Source organism: Bison bison, unplaced genomic scaffold (genome assembly GCF_000754665.1).
Source record: "Bison bison bison isolate TAMUID 2011002044 unplaced genomic scaffold, Bison_UMD1.0 scf7180017864167, whole genome shotgun sequence".
NCBI classification, from domain to species: domain Eukaryota; kingdom Metazoa; phylum Chordata; class Mammalia; order Artiodactyla; family Bovidae; genus Bison; species Bison bison.
Genome location: NW_011494739.1, coordinates 5,897,189 through 5,919,062, shown reverse-complemented (window position 1 = coordinate 5,919,062; position 21,874 = coordinate 5,897,189). Strand labels below are relative to the sequence as shown.

At 41.2% G+C, this 21,874-nt stretch overlaps 2 protein-coding genes across 2 annotated transcripts in view; both read left to right on the top strand.

Moving 5' to 3' along the window:
• Positions 1-6: 6 nt before the first annotated feature.
• Positions 7-3,278, top strand: PPP1R3D (protein phosphatase 1, regulatory subunit 3D). Its single transcript, XM_010841857.1, is given in 2 exon segments — positions 7-1,007; positions 1,010-3,278. Coding segments are annotated over 2 exon segments (897 nt in total). The 5' UTR covers positions 7-229; the 3' UTR covers positions 1,129-3,278.
• Positions 3,279-4,862: 1,584 nt separating this feature from the next.
• SYCP2 (synaptonemal complex protein 2) overlaps positions 4,863-21,874 on the top strand; it is a 74,071-nt gene continuing 57,059 nt past the window's right edge. The window contains exons 1-6 of the mRNA XM_010841856.1: positions 4,863-4,905; positions 16,429-16,484; positions 17,373-17,516; positions 18,323-18,451; positions 19,228-19,332; positions 19,802-19,826. Of these exons, the coding sequence (XP_010840158.1) occupies positions 16,461-16,484; positions 17,373-17,516; positions 18,323-18,451; positions 19,228-19,332; positions 19,802-19,826 (427 nt within the window). The 5' untranslated portion in view covers positions 4,863-4,905; positions 16,429-16,460. The remainder of the gene's footprint in view (positions 4,906-16,428; positions 16,485-17,372; positions 17,517-18,322; positions 18,452-19,227; positions 19,333-19,801; positions 19,827-21,874) is intronic.

The window sequence follows — 21,874 nt, the reverse complement described above, 5'->3', positions numbered from 1 at the left end:
TTTTTTTTTTCTTGCCCAAAGCGGAAAACCAGGGGGAGGACTCGAGGGACCAGGTGGCGGACGTGGGGAGCGCGCAGCCGGCCCACTGTGTCCTCTGCAGGCGGCGGTTCCAGCGGACCCTCCCCAGGGTCGCTGAGCACGTCCCGGGACACCAAAGGAGCGGACGCAGGGTCGGGAGGGAGACCGCCCTTCGGTTCCGCCTCCTCATCTCTCGACAGTCTGCCGGGCCATGTCCGGAGGCCCGGGCTCGGCGGTCCTCCCCGCCACCGTTGGGTTCCGGAAGCCCGCCCCGCGGAGCCTCAGCTGCCTCTCTGACCTGGACGGCGGCGCGGCCCGGGAGCCGCGGCCCTGCCGGCCCCCGGGGAGTCCGGGCAGCGCGCCGCCGCCGCCACCTGCGCCGTCCGGCTGCGACCCCCACCTACGGCCCATCATCCTGCGGCGGGCGCGCTCGCTGCCCAGCTCGCCGGAGCGCCGCCAGAAGGGCGCGGGCGCTCCGGGCGCTGCGTGCCGACCCGGCTGCAGCCGGCAGCACCGCGTGCGCTTCGCTGACGCGCTGGGCCTGGAGCTGGCGCAGGTCAAGGTGTTTAATGCGGGCGAAGACCCGTCCGTGCCGCTGCACGTGCTGTCGCGACTCGCCATCAACTCGGACCTGTGCTGCAGCAGCCAGGACCTGGAGTTCACTCTTCAATGCCTGGTGCCCGACTTCCCGCCGCCCGTCGAGGCCCCGGAATTCGGCGAGCGCCTGGGGCGCCAGCTCGTGTGCCTGGAGCGCGTCACCTGCTCAGACCTGGGCATCAGCGGCACGGTGCGCGTGCGCAACGTGGCCTTCGAGAAGCAGGTGGCCGTGCGCTACACCTTCTCAGACTGGCGCAGCGCGCACGAAGTGGCGGCGCGGTGGCGCGGGCCGGCAGGCTCCGGGGGCTCCGAGGACGTCTTCGCCTTCGGCTTCCCGGTGCCGCCCTTCCTGCTGGAGCTCGGCTCCCGCGTGCACTTCGCGCTGCGCTACCGTGTGCCGGAGCCGAGCACTGGGACAACAACGACGGCCGCGACTACAGTCTCACGTGCCGCAACCACGCACTGCACATGCCGCGCGGGGAGTGCGAGGAGAGCTGGATCCACTTTATCTGAACTTCCTGGCGGGGCTCGCGCGTCTGGGAGGTGGCCCTGCCTCACACCCGACCCCCAAGCCGGGGCCGTCGGACCTTGCTTCCCGCAGCTGCAAGGTGTGCTCGCTGTGGCCCGCCTATGCTGTCTTTTACTTGAAACGTCTGGCTCACTTGGTCTAAACCGTGGCCTCCGATGCCAGAAGGCTGGGCTGTGTCATGTGCTGGGTGGGGTGCTGGGTGAGTAGATGCACCAGTGAGTTGGCCCTATGAAGAAGGGCCAGGCAGGTGGTTTTGGAAAGGCCTGCACCCTGCACTGGGAAAGCCTGTGGCTTTTGCATGTGTCCTGATCGCGTCTCTGTGAATATAGCTCTTATTTATCATCACTGCTATGTTGAAACCTTTTACCCTTAGTCGATGCCTTCTTGGGAACATTCTGAATTCAATAAGCTAAAAAAAAAAAAGTCATTCTTGTGCGTTTGTGCCCACTGTAAACCGAATGTATATGCTGTGACCCCCATCATGGTCCCTTGAAGCATTCCTGCCCTGGGACAAGGAAAACCTGAAGTCACATTTGCATGCCAATGTCTGTAGGCTTCTAACAGCGGGGAAACTATTAATAGGCAAGAAATTGATGCCTCTTCGGTCATCATACAATCATTCCTGGGAGTTCAGGCTGCCCCATTAGGCTGTGTCTCCTCCATCAGCAACTGCCAAGAAGGAAAACACTTAGAACTTTTAGTTTGCAAAACAGCCCCTTCTGCGGTGTTTCTTTGCACTTTATGTATTTTATTGTACATGTTTGATAATTGTGTATCTGCACTTTATCAGGCCACTCTGTTTAGGTTTGAGCTACCTAAGTATTTAAAGAAATTCTGCCTTAAGTTATTTCAGTTTTCAGGCAACTCTGTGGAATTTGGGCAACAGTGCCCTTTGCAGTTACCTTTTTGACGGTTATGGTGACTCTCTTGATGTCTTCTTAAGTGTCCAGGGTTCCAGCAGTCATCATTCAGAAGTCACATTATCAAGTGGAACTAGCAGGTATTTTCAGCAACAACAAGACTGGAGGAAAAACAATACACAAATACTTATACATTTTAATTGTTTTAAGCTGTATTTGTATATGCCTGGTTTTATTAACTACCTGCCAACTTTCATCTTTGTGCCTTCAGACAGATAACTTTGTAACCTTGTCTGGACTTGTTTTCCAATTTTAAAATGTTAAATGCTTTTTTATTTTTAATTTTCCAACCAAGAATTCAAGGCCATTGTCTCCTGCAGAGTGCCACAACAACTTAAAACTCTTAGCAAGGGGCTATTTCTCTTGGTGCTGGTGGTGGTCTGACAGCAGGTGCTAACACAGAGGTGTGAAAACCCAACTAAGGTAGATGTGGTCTCCAACTTGGGAAGCTGGTTTCCAAGAGCTGAAGCCAGTGTGATAAATCTTGTAATAGCTGTTACCAGTGAATTAACTCTAAATATTTGAATGCTTGTTACCGTTTGTCAAATAAGTATGCAAAGGATGCATTTTGCCTTTTAACCAATTTCTTTCTTTATAATGGCAACTTCAGTGTTTTAAAAAATTCCAGCAACAAAGATGGCTTTTTGGTACTGGTCTAAGAATATGGAACTCTGATTTAAAACATTGTGACTGAATTGAACAATCACTGGCGGTTAGCACTATGTACTCCATTGACATGCAAGAGGCAAAGAAGCCTGGTCGCATTTCCAAGCCCATGAGGGCCTCGGCCACTATGCCCTGGATCCTAGCCCAGTATGCAAAGCAGTTGTCCAGGGTGTTCACATATGAGCAAGAGCTGGCAAATATATTGCTATGTAAAGGCACGTGGAGAATCTTATAATCTGTGTAAAGGTCATTTGCCCAAAAAGGTGTGGTCACAGAATATGTAGTAAATGTTATATCTTAAATATTAAAAGAACCTCCATGTGCCTTTGAATTAAAAACTTTAAAGCTTAAATATGCCTGCCTAGTTAATAAAGAAGCTTTGGGACAGCTTAAGGAGATTTTCAGGCCTGAAAACACAGTGACATAGCCTGGATATTCAAGTTTTGTTGTAACCTGTGCAATTGTTGGGTCTCTCCAAACATATTTTAATTCCTGCCATTTAAGATGACTTCACCTAAGCCTCACTATTAAAGTATATGTGCACAAGTTGTTGAAGTGTGTTTTTCTTGTGGCCTGATTAGTGTGAAACAAGGCTTTAGAAATGTGTTGATTAAGACATTTCACATGTCTTATCCTTCCTAGAATGCTGTCACATTTAGTATCTTGCCAATATAAATAAATGCATTTTATGATGGCATCTGGGCTTCAGCAGCACAGTCATGTGTGTCTTTGCGAAACTGAGATGCATCGTTTTATGCCAGGTCAGTATTACATAGGAAGAAACTCTAGGAAAACACAGGGGATGGAATAGTTACTGTACTTCATCTTACTGCTTATTGAAGCCCATGTAGGAATAACTACATGAGTATCTTCACCACCCCCAGCCATGATGACTGTCACTCAATTACAGAGCTTTGAGCACAGGGAAAGGAAACCAACTTATGTCCTCTCTTATTTGCTGGCCTACAACGGTGCTGTATTTGATGTCATTTAATCCTGAAAACTGCACTACCTGGTAGATCAGTTCAGTCGCTGAGTTGTGTCCGACTCTTTCCAACCCCATGAATCCCAGCAAGACAGGCCTCCTTGTCCATCACCAACTCCCGGATATACCTGGTAGATAATAGCCCCATTTCTCAGCTGAAAAGAATGAAGCTCAGAGAGATTTCGGAGAAGGCAGTGGCACCCCACTCCAGTACTCTTGCCTGGAGAATCCCACGGACAGAGGAGCCTGGTAGGCTGTAGTCCATGGGGTCGCTGAGGGTCGGACACGACTGAGAGACTTCACTTTCACTTTTCACTTTCATGCATTGGAGGAGGAAATGGCAACCCACTCCAGTGTTCTTGCCTGGAGAATCCCAGGAACGGGGGAGCCTGGTGGGCTGCGGTCTATGGGGTCGCACAAAGTCAGACACGACTGAAGCGACTTAGCAGCAGCAGCAGAGAGATTTAAGTAATTCACCTAAAGCTCCACTGCTGGTAAGTAGCAAGGTTAGCATTCAAACCCACTGCAAAACCCACCTTCTCTCTGCCATGTGAGAAGACTCTCCCAGTAAGAGTTTGTTAAATTTAATTGAACGTCCATTCGGATTATGACCGATAAGGTTTTCCATCTAACATAATCTAAAGACCTATTTAAAAACAAGTCAAATGAAATTAAATCAGTGATATTTTCTTCCATGTAGTAGTGACGTTTACGACATAATCCCTTGGATTTTCTGAACAATAAAAAGGGCTCTAAACGTTTTTCTTCTACTAAAAAATGGCAAGGTGAGGAGTCACTTTTTAATTTTTGACCTGCTTGTCTGCTGTAATTTGTGAATTCCCTGCCTAATTTACACCACAATCATCTATTTTTATCATTTAAACTGATAATTTAAATTGAAATATTCTAAAATCCCTGGGGAAACACTTGATTCGCTCAGTGCCAAGCCAAGACGACCTCAGTGCTCTGTCCCCTAGGGGTCTGGGATTCAAGCTAGCGAGAGCACTCATTCACAGAACCTGCTTCTAGGAAACCCGCGCAGGGCAAGGGCCCGGGCGAGGTGGGCGTAGCCTGGAGGGCGGGGCGGAGCGCGGTGGTCAGTGGCGGCTGATCAGGAGTGGTTCTGCTGCCCTCTGCTGGCCCCACAGCGTGGGCCTCTTTCAGGGAACTTTAACCACGCGTCCCCGCAGGTTCGTCTAGGGCCCTCGTGTCTCTGCGGTCCCGTCCAGCCTTCCCGGGTGGCTGTGGGGAGCCCGGCGGTCTCCGGCGCTTCTGGTCCTTCAGGTTCACGTCCTGCGGGCAGAGCAGGCCCGGTCGACCCCTCCAGCGCGTCCACACCGCGGGAGGGAAGAGAGAGCAGAGGAAGGACGCTGGCGCCTCCTCTCGCGGCGAGGCCGCTGGGCGAGCGGGGTCAGAGGTCGGGGTCTGGCCTGCGTGCGGCCTCCCACTTACCTGAAGCCCCGAGCCGCGCCCACCTCGGCGCTCCCTTTCCGGCCTTAGGAGGTGCCTGCGCGAGTGCGAGGGGCGGGGCCTGTCCGGCGGCAGCGCTGATTGGACGTGGTGCCGAACCGCACGCGAAGCCGATTTGACGGACGCTTCCCGCGCTCCCTTGGCCGCCTGAGGCGTAGAGGCGGTAACGGAGGCTCGGGGACTCGACGCCCGGTTGCAGCGAATCTAGGAGATCCACGCGGAGGCCTCTTCCGGCCGACAGATTGAGCTGGGTGCCCGGGAGGGCTTCCTTGACGGTGGGGCGCGTTAGGGGAGAGTTGCGGCGTTCGCTGGGCCTCCCGGGGCGGCGGAACTAGCAAACGGCCTCCTAACCGTTGAGGCGGAGCCGTTGAGGAAATGGCCGCAGTGGCGCAGCCAGAGGTGGGGGTGGGGTCGGCCTCTGGCGGGGCGTCGGGTAGGTGGTGAGGGCCTTGCGCCAGCGAGTCTCGGGGAGTGTGGTCGTGAGGGGCCGGCGGCGGCCTGGACCGCGCTGGTCTTGCTTGGGCAGCTGGTGTCCTGGACGGGGATGGAGGTCAAGGGCGGGGTGCCGCGCGGGCTCGCGGGCCCGGGGATGACCGCGAACGCGAGCACTCATCAGAATCAGAATATTGATGGTGACGAGAGTGGAGACGCTCGCGGGTCGGAGTTTCGGAACGGGCGCGGAAGCCGAGACTGGCCCCCTCCAGCCCCCACTGCTTAGCTTCTGGGAGGGGTGCGCTTGGGGGAGGGGTGGGTGGGTGTGGGTGGGGGTGGGTGTGTGTGTGTGTACTGCCTCGCGGCAGCAGTGCACACACGTGTTTCCCCTCCCCCCGTCCCGCACCCATTCTTCGCGAGTGTGTTCGTGGCCCCCCCTTTCCGGAGTGGGGTCGTGAAGTCCACGGTACCAGCAGAAGGGTGATGAGATGAGTCTGTGTGTTACGGTCTGGGGGTCACAGGCGATGCCATTTTGCAGCTGTTGGTGAAATAGCTTGTGTTAACACTTGAGTCGTGTTGGGAAGAGTCCGGATTCACGTTCGAAACTGTTAGTTTGCTCTGGTGGTTGAGGGGACTGTTCGATTGAGTCAGCTTTGGGGAGGAAATGTGTGCTTCTGACAAGTTGTTGAGTGTTTTTTTAAACCTTAACCTTTTTATCGGCCTGCATATACACATTCATCCTGTAAGGCTTGCCTGTAACGCCAAACTTGCTTAGTTGAAGCCCCCGCCCTCCCACACACACACGCGCGCAGACTCTTGAAAAATTATTATTCCGTGCTAGGTCTCCTAGATCGTTCTGTTGTTCCTTGTTCTAGTGAATAGAACTTCAAAGCAATTTAAAGATATTTAAAATTGTTTACTCGTGATGGTAGAAAGAAGTGTATCGCTTTACCCTCTAGACTCAGCCTTTCCTCTCAGCTGCAAATGTTTGTCTTATTTAATGGCTAGTACCCAATTTGGGGCTCTGTTAAAGTCAATTTGCATTCAGCCTTGGAAGGGAGGGAGGAGTTAACTGGATTGTTGAGTTCAGTTTCCGTACTTAAAAAATCTTCCTGTGTAGATACTAATTAATTTTCCTTCCACTTGAATGGTTTTTTGAGCAAAAGTAGAGTAGGAACTAAACCATCTCTTTAGCTTTGTGTGCCTCTTGGCCATAAGTAATTCCTCTGTGTTGTATTTCATGTCTCAGAGTACTTTGTAAATTACGTGTAAGTTCGAATTCACATTGTTGTGGTTGTGATGCTGAAAAGTGTAAAATAATAGGCAGGTCTGCCCCAACAATTGCTGACAGTAGGGAAAAAGTACAAATAGAGCCCCTGAAATATTTTAAGTATTTAAACTTTTTAATTACATTTTCAAATTGTGAAATAAAATGTTCTAGTCTTTCGTTTCAGACAGATACCTTCATTGCAACAAAACAGAAAAATGCGTATGAAGCTCTTATTTTTGAGTGTTGGCAAAAATATCAAAGATACTTGAATGCATTTATTATGGATATTTGATGGACTGAATTTTTTGAGAAGTATAATGACCTGAATAATTCATGAATTAGTATATATTTCACAAACTTTCATTTTAGTAAAATCAATAAATCAAGATTTTTACTGTGTTGTATTGACAGTATGATTGAAAGATTAAAACAACATGTAATTTTGTTCAAAATGTACTAATTTGAGTATATTTTCACCAAAAACATGATGTAAGTGTAAAAAAATAGTGCAGTATTAAATTTTCTTAAAACTAAGGTAAATACAAATTATTAGTGAACATTAATCATAATTTCTTCTAATAGCACTGACATTTTTAATAAATCTTATTAAATATTTTTCTAAAAAGTCACTATTCTTGTGTTTGCCGCCTAACTGTGCATAGCCCATATCATGTTCATGCAGTTTTCCAGATTTATGTAGAAACAAATTAAACAATAATGGGTTGCTTAGAAATACAAAATGTTTCTCTGGCACCATGTGCAACTGTTGCAAACACTGTGCACTTAGTTGAGAGTACTTCCAGAGCCACAAGTTAGAATACAAAGAGAAGCAAGAAAATGGACCTTTGGCACGATTAGGAAGCAGCTTTTCCTTATGCAAGAATCAACTAGTTTCGCTCTACCAGAGAAAGAATTTGACAGTTGACTGATGTCTTTTTCTCTTATCTGAGCACTTGGGCTGCTCAAGTTTTATCTCCTTTCTGAAGTAGGGACTAAAATGTCAGTATCAGCACAACCTGCAGTCTTCTCTGCATTGTTTCAGCTTCTCACTCACCCCCACCCCAAGTCCCTTAAACTTATTGTTATGTAAGATTTCGAACATACAGAATAAACAGACTTGTGTAGTTAACTGCAGTCCCTTCCTTTAATTTTTATTTTTATAATATTTATTTATTTTTGTCTGCACTAGGTGTTCTGCTGCTGTGTAGACTTTCTCCAGTTGCTGTGCTCAGGCTTCTCATTGCAGTGGCTTCTCTTGTTGCAGAGCACTGGCCCTAGGGTGCACAAGGACTCAGTGCTTGTAGCTCACGAGCTTAGTTGTCCTTCAGCATGTGGAATCTTCCCAGACTAGGGGTCGAACCCATATCCCCTGAATTGGCAGGCAGATTCATAAGCCCTGAACCACCAGGGAAGTCCTATCCCCTTCTATTAAAGATATAGGCAGGGGAGTGTTTCTTGGGGGCTTCAAGGGTATGAGTTGTGAGAGTGAATGTGTTCATGGTTATAGAACTTGCTGGGTCAGTACTGAGTACTGGATTCTGAGTAAATAAGAATCCTTAATCCTCTCTTAAATAGAGAGTCCTTCATGAAATTTGTGTGTGTGTGAGAGAGAGAGAGACAATGATATACAAAAAGTTAAAATCTATTACTTTTTATGCTTTGTGCTTTTTATTTCAGATTTTTTCACCATTCAAAGTCATAGAGATCCTCCTGAGTTTCCTTCTAATGGTTTTTAAACATTTTCATTTTAGTAAATTCATTGTTTATTTTGTGAATGATGAATGGGGGAAGCAGGGGCCTAATTTTATTTTTTATATTTTGAGTTAGTTTTCCCAATGTCATTTTGGGCATTTGGGGTATTTATTGATTAATTTACATTTATTATTAGCAAAACCTTCTTACTCATATATGAAGTTCAAATATATGCTTGGATATGCATTTGGATTCTCTTGATTATTGATCCATTTGTTTATTTCCTATTTTTAGTATGGTTTTTTTTTTGTAATTGTGACTTTGTAATGTATTTTGATAGCAAAGAGGATGATTCTTCCATTTATTTTTAAATAGTACTTTTGTTCATAGAATTCTAGCTTGCCGTTTTTCTTTAAGAACTTTTTAGTTTCTTTCCTTGTAGTGTTCTTGTCTGGCTTTGGTATCAGAATAAGCCTGGCTAATGAAATAAGTTTGGAAGTGTTCCTTTCTCTTCTGTTTTTTTGGAAGAGTTTGATCACTGGCGAAGTGGTCTGGTCCTGGACCTTTCTTTTTTTTTGGCCGTGCCGGGTCTTGATTACTATGAGGGCTTTTCTCTAGCTGCAGTGAGTGGGGGCTACTCTGTAGTTGCGGTGCACAGGCTTCTCGTTGTGGTGGCGTCTCTTATTGCTGAGCATGGGCTCTAGGGCACACAGGTTCAGTAGTTGCAGTGTGAGGGCTCAATAAGTGTGGTTCCCAGGCTCTAGAGTTCAGGCTTGATAGTTGTGACACATGGGCTTTGTTGCTCCGTGGCATGTGGGATCTTCCCAGGCTAGGGATCGAGCCCTGGTCTCCTGCCTTGACAAATGGATTCTTTACCACTGAGTCACCAGGGAAGCCCCCTGGACGTCTCTTGTTGGGAGGTTTTCAATTACTGATTCAATTTCTTTACTAATAATTGATCTGTTCAGATTGTTTCTTCATAACTCAGTCTTGACAGGTTGTATGTATTTCTTATTGGTTCCATTTTTTCTAGGTTATTCAGTTTGTGGTCCAAAAAGATGCTTGATGTGATTTCAGTCTTCTTAAATTTATTAAGATTTGTTTTATGGCCTAATATATGATCTGTCCTGGAGAGTATTCTATGTGTGCTTGAGACGAATGTGTGTTCTACTGCTGTTCTACAGGAATTCCATATAGGTCTGTTAGATCTGTCTTATCTAATGTGTAGTTGAAGTCCAATCTTAGAGCACTTTGAAGAAGTTATTATTCTGTCTTCTGGCTTTCATAGTTTCTGTTGGTCGGCTACTAGTCTTATTGATGCTGCTTAAAAATAACCTTTTTACTCTCTGACAGCAGTTTGTTTTTTTATTTTGAACTTTGATTTTCAGCGGTTTTCTGTGTTACCCCAGGTTTGGGTTTTTTTTTTTTTTTCCCTTTGCTGGGATTCATGGGGTTTTTTGAATCTATTGTTTGATGCATTTTGTTGGTTTGGGGAATGTGTCAGTCATCATATCTTAGGTATTGATTCTGTCACATTCACTATCTTCTTTCCTGGATTTATAGTTACACATACATGGGGCTTAATAACTTATCCTGTGTTCTTGATCTGACTTCTGATACTCCCCTCCCCCCAACCCGCCATATTTTTGTCTCTGCTTCATTCTGGATATATTCTTCTGGTACCACTTCATTTCTCAAACTTTTACTTCATCTCTGTCTAATTTGCTATTAAAACCATCCATTTTATTCTTTCTTAATAATCTTGTTATTGACTATTTTTGTTTCTAGAATTATTTGGTCTTTTGTTCAGATTTCCTTGGACTTCCTTATTTCCCACCCCAGTTTCCAGTCTCTGCCACCATTCTCAGTCTTAAAATCATTATGTACATAGTACTCAGTTATTTTGAAGTATTTTTTCTGATAACTACCAATTGGAGGTCCTGTGGGTCTCTCTTTTGGCCAGTTCTTTCACCTTCTAATTAATTCATCCAAGTCTATGAATTGCACTTTAAGTATTGGTTACAGCCTATAAATCTTTGTATCCATTAGGTTTTTGTATGTTAATGTTTTCTTAGTCACTTAAACATTTTGTCACTTCTGTTTTTTAATATCCCATGGACTATTCAAATATATGTGTTTAAGTTTCTGAATAGATAGGAAATTTGAAGCTGCCTTTGCAGCTGATTTCTAAATTTATTGCATTGTGAAAAAATAATCTGTTATGTTTATTCTTTTGCATGCGTTGCGTTTTGTTTTTGCTGTGGTGACTTAAGATTTTCTCTTTTATTCTTATTCAGAAATGTCCTTACAATGTGTTTAGATGTAATTTTTCTTATTTATCTTGAATTTCATGGAATCTTACAATTTGTGGATGTTTGTGTTTGTTTTGGGAATGTTCTTAGCTATTGTTCAACTGTTGCCATCCCACTGTTCTTTTTGTTTTAAAATTTTTCTAGGTTTCTTAAAGAATAGATATTGGGATGTATGCATCTGTTCTTCTTATCTCAACTTTTTATTCTGTACTTCCTTTGTGATATTCAATGGTACCCTCCACTTTGTCTTTTTATTCCAAGGAATGTTCCCTCCTGAAGCTTTCAGGCCTGTGGTGATAGTGGTAGTGGTGAATGCTCAGGGTTCTCTAGCCTATGCTGTTCCCCTTATGGTTCCTTATTAATCTCCCTGTTGGTTGCTGACCTCCAATACTTACTTCTTACCTCCATAATTGCATTACTACAGGCTAAATTTTCATTCTCTGTGATGGCCTGGGGAGAATGAGAAAGAGAGTGAAGCCAGGTAGAAAATAGGGACACTCCTTCTTGGGAAGTGGGAAAGCAAACTGTGGGTCCCTGCATTTCCAGTATTTTACAGGCAAAATGGTAAAACAGCTGCCCACTATTTAGAGATCTTGGAATCATTGCTGGTATTCTGAAATTCCCAGAAAGCCACAGACCTAGAATCACCCATTTAGTATTTAAGCTAGAATAGACAAAACCAGATGGGGCAAGACCACGGTAGGCCCTGGATAGACTTGCATGGAGCATCTGGACACTAGCTACTTATTTGCAAAGACTGGTAATTTCTTGGTAATTTCACTTTCCTCACAACAACCCAAACCTACCTTTCACTGATCCCTAGTTTTGGACCCTACCTACCTACATTTTAGTGTGAATTTACTTTTAAAAGGTAAAATAAGTATAAATTGCAAATAAAACTGAAGTTTCCCTTCGACAAATAGCTGATCACAGTTTTCTGCAACTCTCTATTCTTTTTCCTCAATAAGCTGACAAATAGTCAAACTGTCCTAAGTGGTGTAAGTGAATGTCTCTCTATATATACACACAGGTGGATGCACAGAATTGTGTGTATACTTAAATTGTATCTAGAGATAATTGTAAAGAATATAAAATTTCTTTTTTCATGTAAGTGGCATTATGCTGTATTTATTATCGGGCAGCATGTTTTTTAATCACTAAAACTGTTTGACTGCAGATATCTAAAATTTGGGTTTATTGTGTTCACAAAATTGATTATTTTATGCCACATTATATTTATTCATTCCTTGCCCCCTCTCCCATTCCCAGCATTGATCTAGGTGCTTTTGAGTTTTCCCACTCAGAATGATGCCAAAGAATGTTCAAACTATCACACAATTGCACTCATCTCACATGCTAGCAAAGTAATGCTCAAAATTCTCCAAGCCAGTCTTCAATAGTACGTGAACCGTGAGCTTCCAGATGTTCAAGCTTATTTAGAATAGGAGAGGAACCAGAGATCAAGTTGCCAACATCTGCTGGCTCATCGGAAAAGTAAGAGAGTTCCATAAAACATCTAATTCTGCTTTATCGACTATGCCAAAGCCTTTGACTGTGTGAATCACAACAAACTGGACAATTCTTAAAGAGATGGGAATGCCAGGCCACCTGTACCTGCCTCCTGAGAAATCTGTATGCAGGTCAAGAAGCAACAGTTAGAACCTGGATCAACAGACTGGTTCCAGACTGGGAAAGGAGTACATCAAGGCTGTATATTGTCACCCAGCTATATGCAAAGTACATCATGTAGAATGCCAGGATGGATGAAGCATAAGCTGGAATCAAGATTTCCGGGAAAAATATCAATAACTTCAGATATGCAGATGATACCACCCTTATGCAGAAAGCGAAGAGTAACTAAAGAGCCTTTTGATGAAAGTGAAAGAGAACGGTGAAAAAGTTGGCTTAAAACTAAATATTCAGAAAACTAAGATCACGGCATCCGGTCGCATCACTTCATGGCAAATAGATGGGGAAACAATGGAAAGAGTGAGAGACTTTATTTTTGGGGGGCTCCAAAATCACTGCAGATGGAGACTGCAGCCATGAAATTAAAAGACCCTTGCTCCTTGGAAGAAAATCAATGACAAACCTAGACAGCATATTAAAAAGTAGAGACATTACTTTGCCAACAACGATCTGTCTAGTCAAAGCTGTGGTTTTTTCAGTAGTTATGTATGGATGTGAGAGTTGGACTATAAAGAAAGCAAGCACCAAAGAATTGATGCTTTTGAACTGTGGTATTGAGAAGACTCTTGAGAGTCCCTTGGACTGTAAGGAGATTAAACCAGTCAATCTTTTAGGAAATCAGTCCTGAATAGTGCTTGGAAGCACTGATGCTGAAGCTTCAACTCCAATACTTTGGCCCCCTGATTTGAAGAACAGACTCATTGGAAAAGACCCTGATGCTGGGAAAGACTGAAGGCAGGAGGAGAAGGGGATGACAGAGAATGAGATGGTTGGATGGCATCACTGTCTCAATGAACATGAGTTTGAGTAAGCTCCGGGAGTTGGTGATGGACAGGGAAGCCTGGTGTGCTGCAGTCCATGGAATCGCAAAGCGTCAGACACAACTGAGTGAAGTGAACTCAGAACAATGCTGCAAAAATGTGTTTAAACTTGTCTCCTTATGCACGTGAAATAAATGTTTTTCTGGGGATCAGATTTTTTTTTCCCTCTAGAGATAATCTTTGGAAATGCAGGAGATTTTTTTATTTTTTATTTTTTTTTACTCATCCTTTTTTGTATGCCTATTATGTATGTTCTCATTGGCACTTAAATTTTTTTCCTGGCATGTCTGCTAGAAAGTAGGCTGACTAGTGTCTTTTGTGGTTTAAAGATAGACGGTCCTATATTCCTCTTGGTTTAATTAATTAACTGCCCTCTACATTGGATTTCTTGTGATTCTATTACAAACCTCTTCATGGTACTGATTAAAGTTGTTCTATTCATGATGTCTAGAAAAGATCTTTTCTAGATTGTTTTTATTTCTTTTCCTTTATAGGACTAACCTCCAAACCTCTAAGTTGCATTTGGAAATGTTAGATGCTTTTGTTAAGATGATGCTTAATGTAAGCATGTTGCTTCCTATAAGGGTGTTGCTTACCGTTTCCATTTTCCTTTGAAGGAAAAATGTGCTTAGATTATCTTTTCCTCCTTTCATTGCAGATTTGTATATTCTTGTATATACTATTCTTTGGCAATATACTTGCATATACTTCCCTTCTAAAATATTGTATTACTAGCTTAAATTTCTTTTTTGGGTGTTAGTTCTAAAAGGTCTTGTAGGTCTTCATAGAACTGTTCAACTTCAGCTTCTTTAGCGTTGCTGGTTGGGGCATAGACTTGGATTACTGTGATATTGAATGGTTTGCCTTGGAAACGAACAGAGATCATTCTGTCACTTTTGAAATTGCATCCAAGTACTGCATTTCAGACTCTTTTGTTGACCATGATGGCTACTCCATTTCTTCTAAGGGATTCCTGCCCACAGTAGTAGATATAATGGTCATCTGAGTTAAATTCACCCATTGCAGTCCATTTTAGTTTGCTGATTCCTAGAATGTCGATGTTCACTCTTGCCATCTCCTGTTTGACTACTTCCAATTTGCCTTGATTCATGGACTGACATTCCAGGTTCCTATGCAGTATTGCTCTTTACAGCATCGGACCTTGCTTCTATCACCAGCCACATCCACAGCTGGGTATTCTTTTTGCTTTGGCTCCATCCCTTCATTCTTTCGGGAATTATTTCTCCACTGATCTCCAGTAGCATATTGGGCACCTACTGACCTGGGGAGTTTCTCTTTCAGTATCCTATCATTTTGCCTTTTCATACTGTTCATGGGGTTCTCAAGGCAGGAATCCTGAAGTGGTTTGCCATTCCCTTCTCCAGTGGACCACATTCTGTCAGATCTCTCCACCATGACCTGCCTGTCTTGGGTGGCCCCACAGGGCATATCTTAGTTTCATTGAGTTAGACAAGGCTGTGGTCCTAGTGTGATTAGATTGACTAGTTTTCTGCGATTATGGTTTCAGTGTGTCTGCCCTCTGACGCCCTCTTGCAACACCTACCATCTTACTTGGGTTTCTCTTACCTTGAACATGGGGTATCTCTTCAAGGCTGCTCCAGCGAAGTGCAGCCGCTGCTTCTTACCTTGGACGAGGGGTATCTCCTCACCGCCGCCCCTCCTGACCTTGAACGTGGAGTAGCTCCTCTAGGCCCTCCTGCGCCCACGCAGTCACCGCTCCTTGGATGTGGGGTTGGTCCTCTCGGCCACCGCCTCTAATCTCCGGCGTCGGGTAGCTCCTCCTGGCCGCCGCCCCTGGCCTTGTGCATGGGGTATCCTTTCGACTGTTCCTGCACCTTCACAGCCTGGCACTCTCGGCTGCTGCCCCTGACCTCAGACGTGGGATAGCTCCTCTTGGCCGCCACCCCTCGGGCATGGGGTCCTCCCGGCTTCTGCCCCTGACCTCGGACGTGGGGTAGCTTCTCTAGGCCGCGCTTGTGCACCATCGCAGCCGCCCGCACCCATCACTTCATGGGAAATAGATGGGGAAACAGGGGAAACAGTGTCAGACTTTATTTTTTGGGGCTCCAAAATCACTGCAGATGGTGACTGCAGCCATGAAATTAAAAGACGCTTACTCCTGGGAAGGAAAGTTATGACCAACCTAGACAGCATATTCAAAAGCAGAGACATTACTTTGCCAACAAAGGTCCATCTAGTCAAGGCTATGGTTTTTCCAGTGGTCATGTATGGATGTGAGAGTCGGACTGTGAAGAAGGCTGAGCGCTGAAGAATTGATGCTTTTGAACTGTGGTGTTGGAGAAGACTCTTGAGAGTCCCTTGGACTGCAAGGAGATCCAACCAGTCCATTCTGAAGGAGATCAGCCCTGGGATTGCTTTGGAAGGAATGATGCTCAAGCTGAAACTCCAGTACTTTGGCCACCTCGTGCGAAAAGTTGACTCATTGGAAAAGACTCTGATGCTGGGAGGGATTCGAGGCTAGAGGAAAAGGGGACGACAGAGGATGAGATGGCTGGATGGCATCACTGACTCAATGGACGTGAGTCTGAGTGAACTCCAGGAGTTGGTGATGGACAGGGAGGCCTGGCGTGCTGCGATTCATGGGGTCTCAAAGAGTTGGACACAACTGAGCGACTGACCTGAACTGAGCTTAAATTTCATTTAGACATTGATTCAAGATTATTTTTCTTCCTGTTCCCAAAGTTAGAATCTTTGAGGGAGGTCCACATTTATATTCTTTCACTGACTAGTTTTGTTACCTTTTGGCAGGACTTTGACATTTAAGTCATCTATCAAAAGACAAGGCTTAAATAAATGATCTTGAGGCTTCCTCCAGAAACTTCTTTGACAGAGTCAAATGAGTAATTTCATAAACAGTGAGGAACTTAAAGAGACAACATTTATTGCCTTTGGTATAAGCAGCAGTGCTTATTTATGTGTTTTAAGATTTTTAAACTGTAAACATATAGATTGCAAGATTCAGGAAGTATATGTTTTCTTTTATAGGTGTTTTGTTCAAGTTTTAAAGTTAAGTCAAAATGCCAATAAGACCAGATCTCCAGGTAGGTGGTCCTAGGCCAAAAGGAAGTATTTTAATTCCTAAAATCACTTTTTGTTTATTTATAGATATTAAATGCTATAGTTTTAGGAAAGATAAAACTTACTTGTTTCTATGAAACGGTCAAGAGTTAAATAATTTAAATAAAAATATTATCCTTTTATTTTTCAATAGATTTGTTTCCAGAAGCTTTAAGAATATAAAGTATTAAAGATTATTTATATATACCTTTTACATAGAAGTGAATTATGCATTGATTTATATATAACTTATACCTGGATACTTAAATGTTAGGGTTTAAAATTGTAAGATACTTATATTTAGGTCAGTCATATTACTGTATGAAAATTCCTTGTTAATGAGGTGTACTTTAATAGCAGGAATGGCAAACTTTGTAAAGCTTATAAATATAGAATATAATAATAAATTATGTGTGCATGTAATGCTTAAGTTAGTTTGGTTGGTATAGCTCCTAAAGAAGTGCTTTTATCTTCTTTATGCATTTTTTTTTTTTTACTATTAATATTTAAACCTCATGAAGAAGTTGACAGATATGTTAGGGTTTTATCCATGGTATTAAGGGTTAGTTACTATAAAGCTGATTTTTATTTCTTTCATTAACAGGTTTTTGTTTTTAACTTAATGATGACTTTTCAATAAGAGATATGAAGTGGAAATTATTAAAATACAGTTTCCTATACAGATATTGTTATCAAAGAAACTTAATCTCTAATTTTGTTACTCCAAATTTAATAGTGGACGGTTAAATAAATTGTTTTATAAGCTCTTGAGAATTTTCAAATGTGAAAGCAGTTCTTAAATTACTTGATTCCATAAGGTGACTAATGTTGGTTTTGATTCAGTATATGTGGTATTTTCTATATTTCTTCAGCAGTTGGAAAAATGCATTGATGATGCTTTAAGGAAAAATGATTTTAAACCTTTGAAAACACTTCTACAAATTGATATTTGTGAAGATGTGAAGATTAAATGCAGCAAACAGTTTTTCCACAAGTTAGATGACCTTATGTGCCGGGTAAATACTCATTTTCGTTGAATGATTGTTACGGTAATTAGATAGCACTCTACTTTTTAGGAGGAGATTCTCCATTGGAAGAAATGAATAAAAAGACTTCAGCAGGCTCACTTGTATAAATAAATGCTTCTTTCACCACTTGCTTTTTTGTGTGTATTTGTTTGAGGAGTACCAAATAACATGTTGGACTGTTGTTTTGTAAGTAGTATATACAAAAATCATGTTTACATAGTGTTACCATTATTAACTTTATTTAAACCGGAGGAGAATAGGGTACTTACTTGAGGTTTAAACAATGTGCTTTACCTTTTGAAAACCTATTAGCATATTAATCATGTTGTCTGGACAGTGCTTGTTGCTTGCAAAAATAAAACAAGTAGAAACAAAAATCATCTAAAATCTTGGGTTGATTTGTCGTATATAAAGTATTTTTATGCAAGTGATTATTGACAGTCTCCACCAGAATTTGATAATTGTTACAAATCTAAGATTAAAATTTCTTATATCCCTTAGTTAAATACATAGAACTTTTTAGAATGGAAGGTAACTGATTCATTGCCTCATAAGTATAAAGTTTCTTAAATTATATAATTCTGCATTTTTGTGCTGAGTTTGTTGTTCACTGGCTGAGGGGCTGTAAGGAAGTCACCTTTTAAAGCCACACTTTTGTCCTTTGCGATATGGAGATTATGATAATGACTAACACTCAGGATTTATGAGGATTATATTAATAACATTCCTAGCATAATGCCAGTTCCATTTTATTTTGTATTTGCAAATGTTTAAATCTATGATTTGCATTTTAGGAGCTTAATAAAAGAGATATCCAAACTGTTTCAACCATTTTGGTTTCTTTTGGAAGATGTGGCAAAAATATCACTATACTGGGGCAAGCTGGACTTCTAACTATGATAAAACAAGGACTAGTCCAAAAGATAAGTATAGAATATGTAACATATTCATGTGAGGGAAATATGTTTAAAGCTGTGTTTTCTAATTAAGCGGTTCATACTCTTGAAAAATAAATTTGGGAAATGTATATAAAACTTTGGGATAAGATATTTTTATAACCTGTGGTATATGTTAGAAAATTAAAGATCACAAGGAAACTATACAGGGTCCTTGATGATCATGTAATTGTAAGGTCCCAAAACTCCAAAAAGCCTTAACTTGCTTTATTTTCTCTAGCTCATCTTAGTCCTAGTCTAACTTTTATTTTTCTTTTTATATTGTTTATTATATTTCCCATTTTTAAATGTATTGATTTTTGTCCTTTTCATTCTTTGTTATATTCCCAGCAACAAGAACAGTCCCTAAAGCATAGCATGTACTCAAACATCTGAGTTCAATAATAAAAAAGTAATGCCAAAACTTTTCAAATAGTAACAATGACAAAATGATCTAATGTGTAATGATAATTTACTTTTTATCTATTGTATGAATGTTCATGAACTAAGAATTTGAAGAGAGTAATAAAGACTTTCTACTTGGAATTGGAACTTCATTCATCCCCATCTAAAAAATGGGGAACATGTAGTGAGTTACCAAAAAGCAAAAACAGTGAAGATGTTTAAGAGCATAAACTTATTTTGATTCAATACTGGAATTTTTATTTGTAATGTTTGTTTTTAGGTTTACTGTTTCTATAAATACATTTTTAAAGTTATTAAGTGAATTCAAAGTGACGAATGTATACATTTCTTTTTTTTACATGGTTGCCTGGTTTGAAAAATCCAAGGAGATTATTCTGAGTCGGGGAAATTCAAAAGATGAAGCTGTTATAAATATGATAGAAGACATATTTGATCTTTTGATGGTAACAACCATATTGATTCACTGATGTTATGAAGCATGTATGTGTTCATTTAAAAACATTTGTGTTCTATGTGGCCTGAGATCAAAAGTCATTAACAGATTGGTTAGTGCATTTATCTGATTAATTGGTTAGTACATAAAAGTTAAATAATTTGCATGTGTTCATTTGAAAACAAATTGTGTTCTATATTATAAATATGATAGAAGACATATTTGATCTTTTGATGGTAACAACCGTATTGATTCACTGATGTTATGAAGCATGTATATGTTCATTTAAAAACATTTGTGTTCTATATGGTCTGAGATCAAAAATCACTAACAGATTGGTTAGTGCATTTATCCTGATTAATTAGTTAATAATAAAATTTAAATAATTTTATGGTGAATTCAGAAGTAACCTATTTTAGTACTATTTTTAATGGTTTTTATTATAAGTAAGTTTTAAATATTATTCATTTTCTTCTCAGGTCATACATGACATCGATGATGAAGGTATAATAAACATTTTATTTCTATTGGAACAATAATTTGCTGTTAAAGTTCTGGTATAATTTTTCAACTCTTGCTGTGTTATCCTAACAGTAATTCATTACCTAATTCAGGGGTCTACAAATATTTTCTGTAAAGAATTAGAAAATATTTTAGGCTTTGTGGGCCTAGAAAGAAATTGACACTGTTACACAGGTACTTTATTTAACAAGAAAGAAAACGCATTTCCACAGATGTTTTATTGATGCAACTCAAAGTATAATGAAGATTGAGTATAATGATTTTATAATACTAATGAGGAGAATAGCATTCTTTTTTGAGATGGTAACAGTGTATCTTAATTAAGGTTCAGAGTTAGTGTTTGCTGTTGTAAAAACTGATTGCAAGTCTTACTTGTTCATGCTCATCTATAATGAGATTTTGTGTATATTATATTAGAAAATGTCTTTTCACACTCATGCAGATAATGCCAAATACTGATATCAGTTCATGAACATGTATTTTAATTGAGCATAGTCATCACTTGGCAAGATCTATAGAATTAAGTTTTTTCCTTAATATTTGCATTGTATATATATATATATGTTGTTATGATATATGTGTGTATATATGTATACAGTGTGTATATATATAGAGAGAGGAGAGTATATATATGTGTGGAAAAAGTCTAATATTCTTTAATATTATTCTAATAATAATATTCTAAATCTAATATTCTAAAGCATTCTAATAAATGCTGTCCAAGGGATGACTGTGCTTAATTAAAAGTCATGCTCAAGGTGGTTCAGATACCTGGTAAAGAATCTGCCTGCAGTATGAGAGACCCAGGTTCAAGCCCTAGGTTGGGAAGATCTCCCCTGGAGAAGGAAATGGCAACCCATTCCAGTATTCTTGCCTAGAGAATTCCATGAACAGAGGAATCTGGTGGGCTGCAGTCCATGGGGTCACAAAGAGTCAGACACAACTGTGCAACTAAGACTTACTTTTTTCTTAATGTTTACTTTTTAGAATGATATTGCACTGCAGATTAACCACTTTCAGTTGAAGGTTAGGTGGAAGCTCCTCAGTTGCACAGTTAAAATCAGTTTTGAAATATGGAAATTTCCTTTACACTTACATCAGCGTCCCAAAACGCTGCTGGGTCTGTAGTTGGAGTTTGGAAAAAGTTTATTACCTATGTTTCTGTTGGAAATGGAGATGTCATTTCTTGTCTTAGTTTTTGAAAGCCTCTTGTGATTCAGAACAACCTTTGTTTCATTGAAATGACTTTACTGAAGTATAAGTATCTCATATAAGCACTATTTTTCCTTGGATTTGGGGGCTGAATTCGTTAAGAAATCTTATCGACTCTGCAGCCCAAGCTAATTACCAAAGCCATTCATTCAGAGGTGGCTAATGATTGCTGAATTCCTAAGAATGAATGAAATTCACCTGAGACTACTAATTCAGTAAAACATCATACATTCGCATATTTCCACAGAGTACCTGCTGATGAATACAGCCATACAAAAAGGGACAGTGAGTTGGATTTGGTTTGTGGGCCATAGTTTGTCCTTGATCTAGTGAAATTTTTAGTAGGACAGGGAGAATGTAGAACATGTTACAACTCATCATCTCAACTTGTGTTTGGTAGTGCCTTTTACCTAACAATAAACTCAAGTTATTTTATCTCTGTGTTGGTTGGGGAAGAATTACCTAGGATTGGTAATTGAGGCTGGTGAATCCTTTATATTAATGAATGAAGGAACAACTGTTTGCTGCCTTCAAAGCCAAAACATTTTAAAAGATTGATTGCTCTTTATTTCAATAGTAGTTAATGCTGCGTTTTCATTTGTTTTTTTTTTTGCACTTAACTAACAATCTAGTCTAAATTCTTCACTTTTTAGGGGAGAAAACAGTCCTAAAGCACCAATGATTATGAAGTGATCCAACTAGTTTTTTTAAATAAATCATTTTATCTTTTCAGATAATTCAGTGATTTTTTTCTTCTTTTAATGTAGTCACTGTGAAATTGTACATTTTCTGTTCCTATGTTGCCATTATTTAAAATT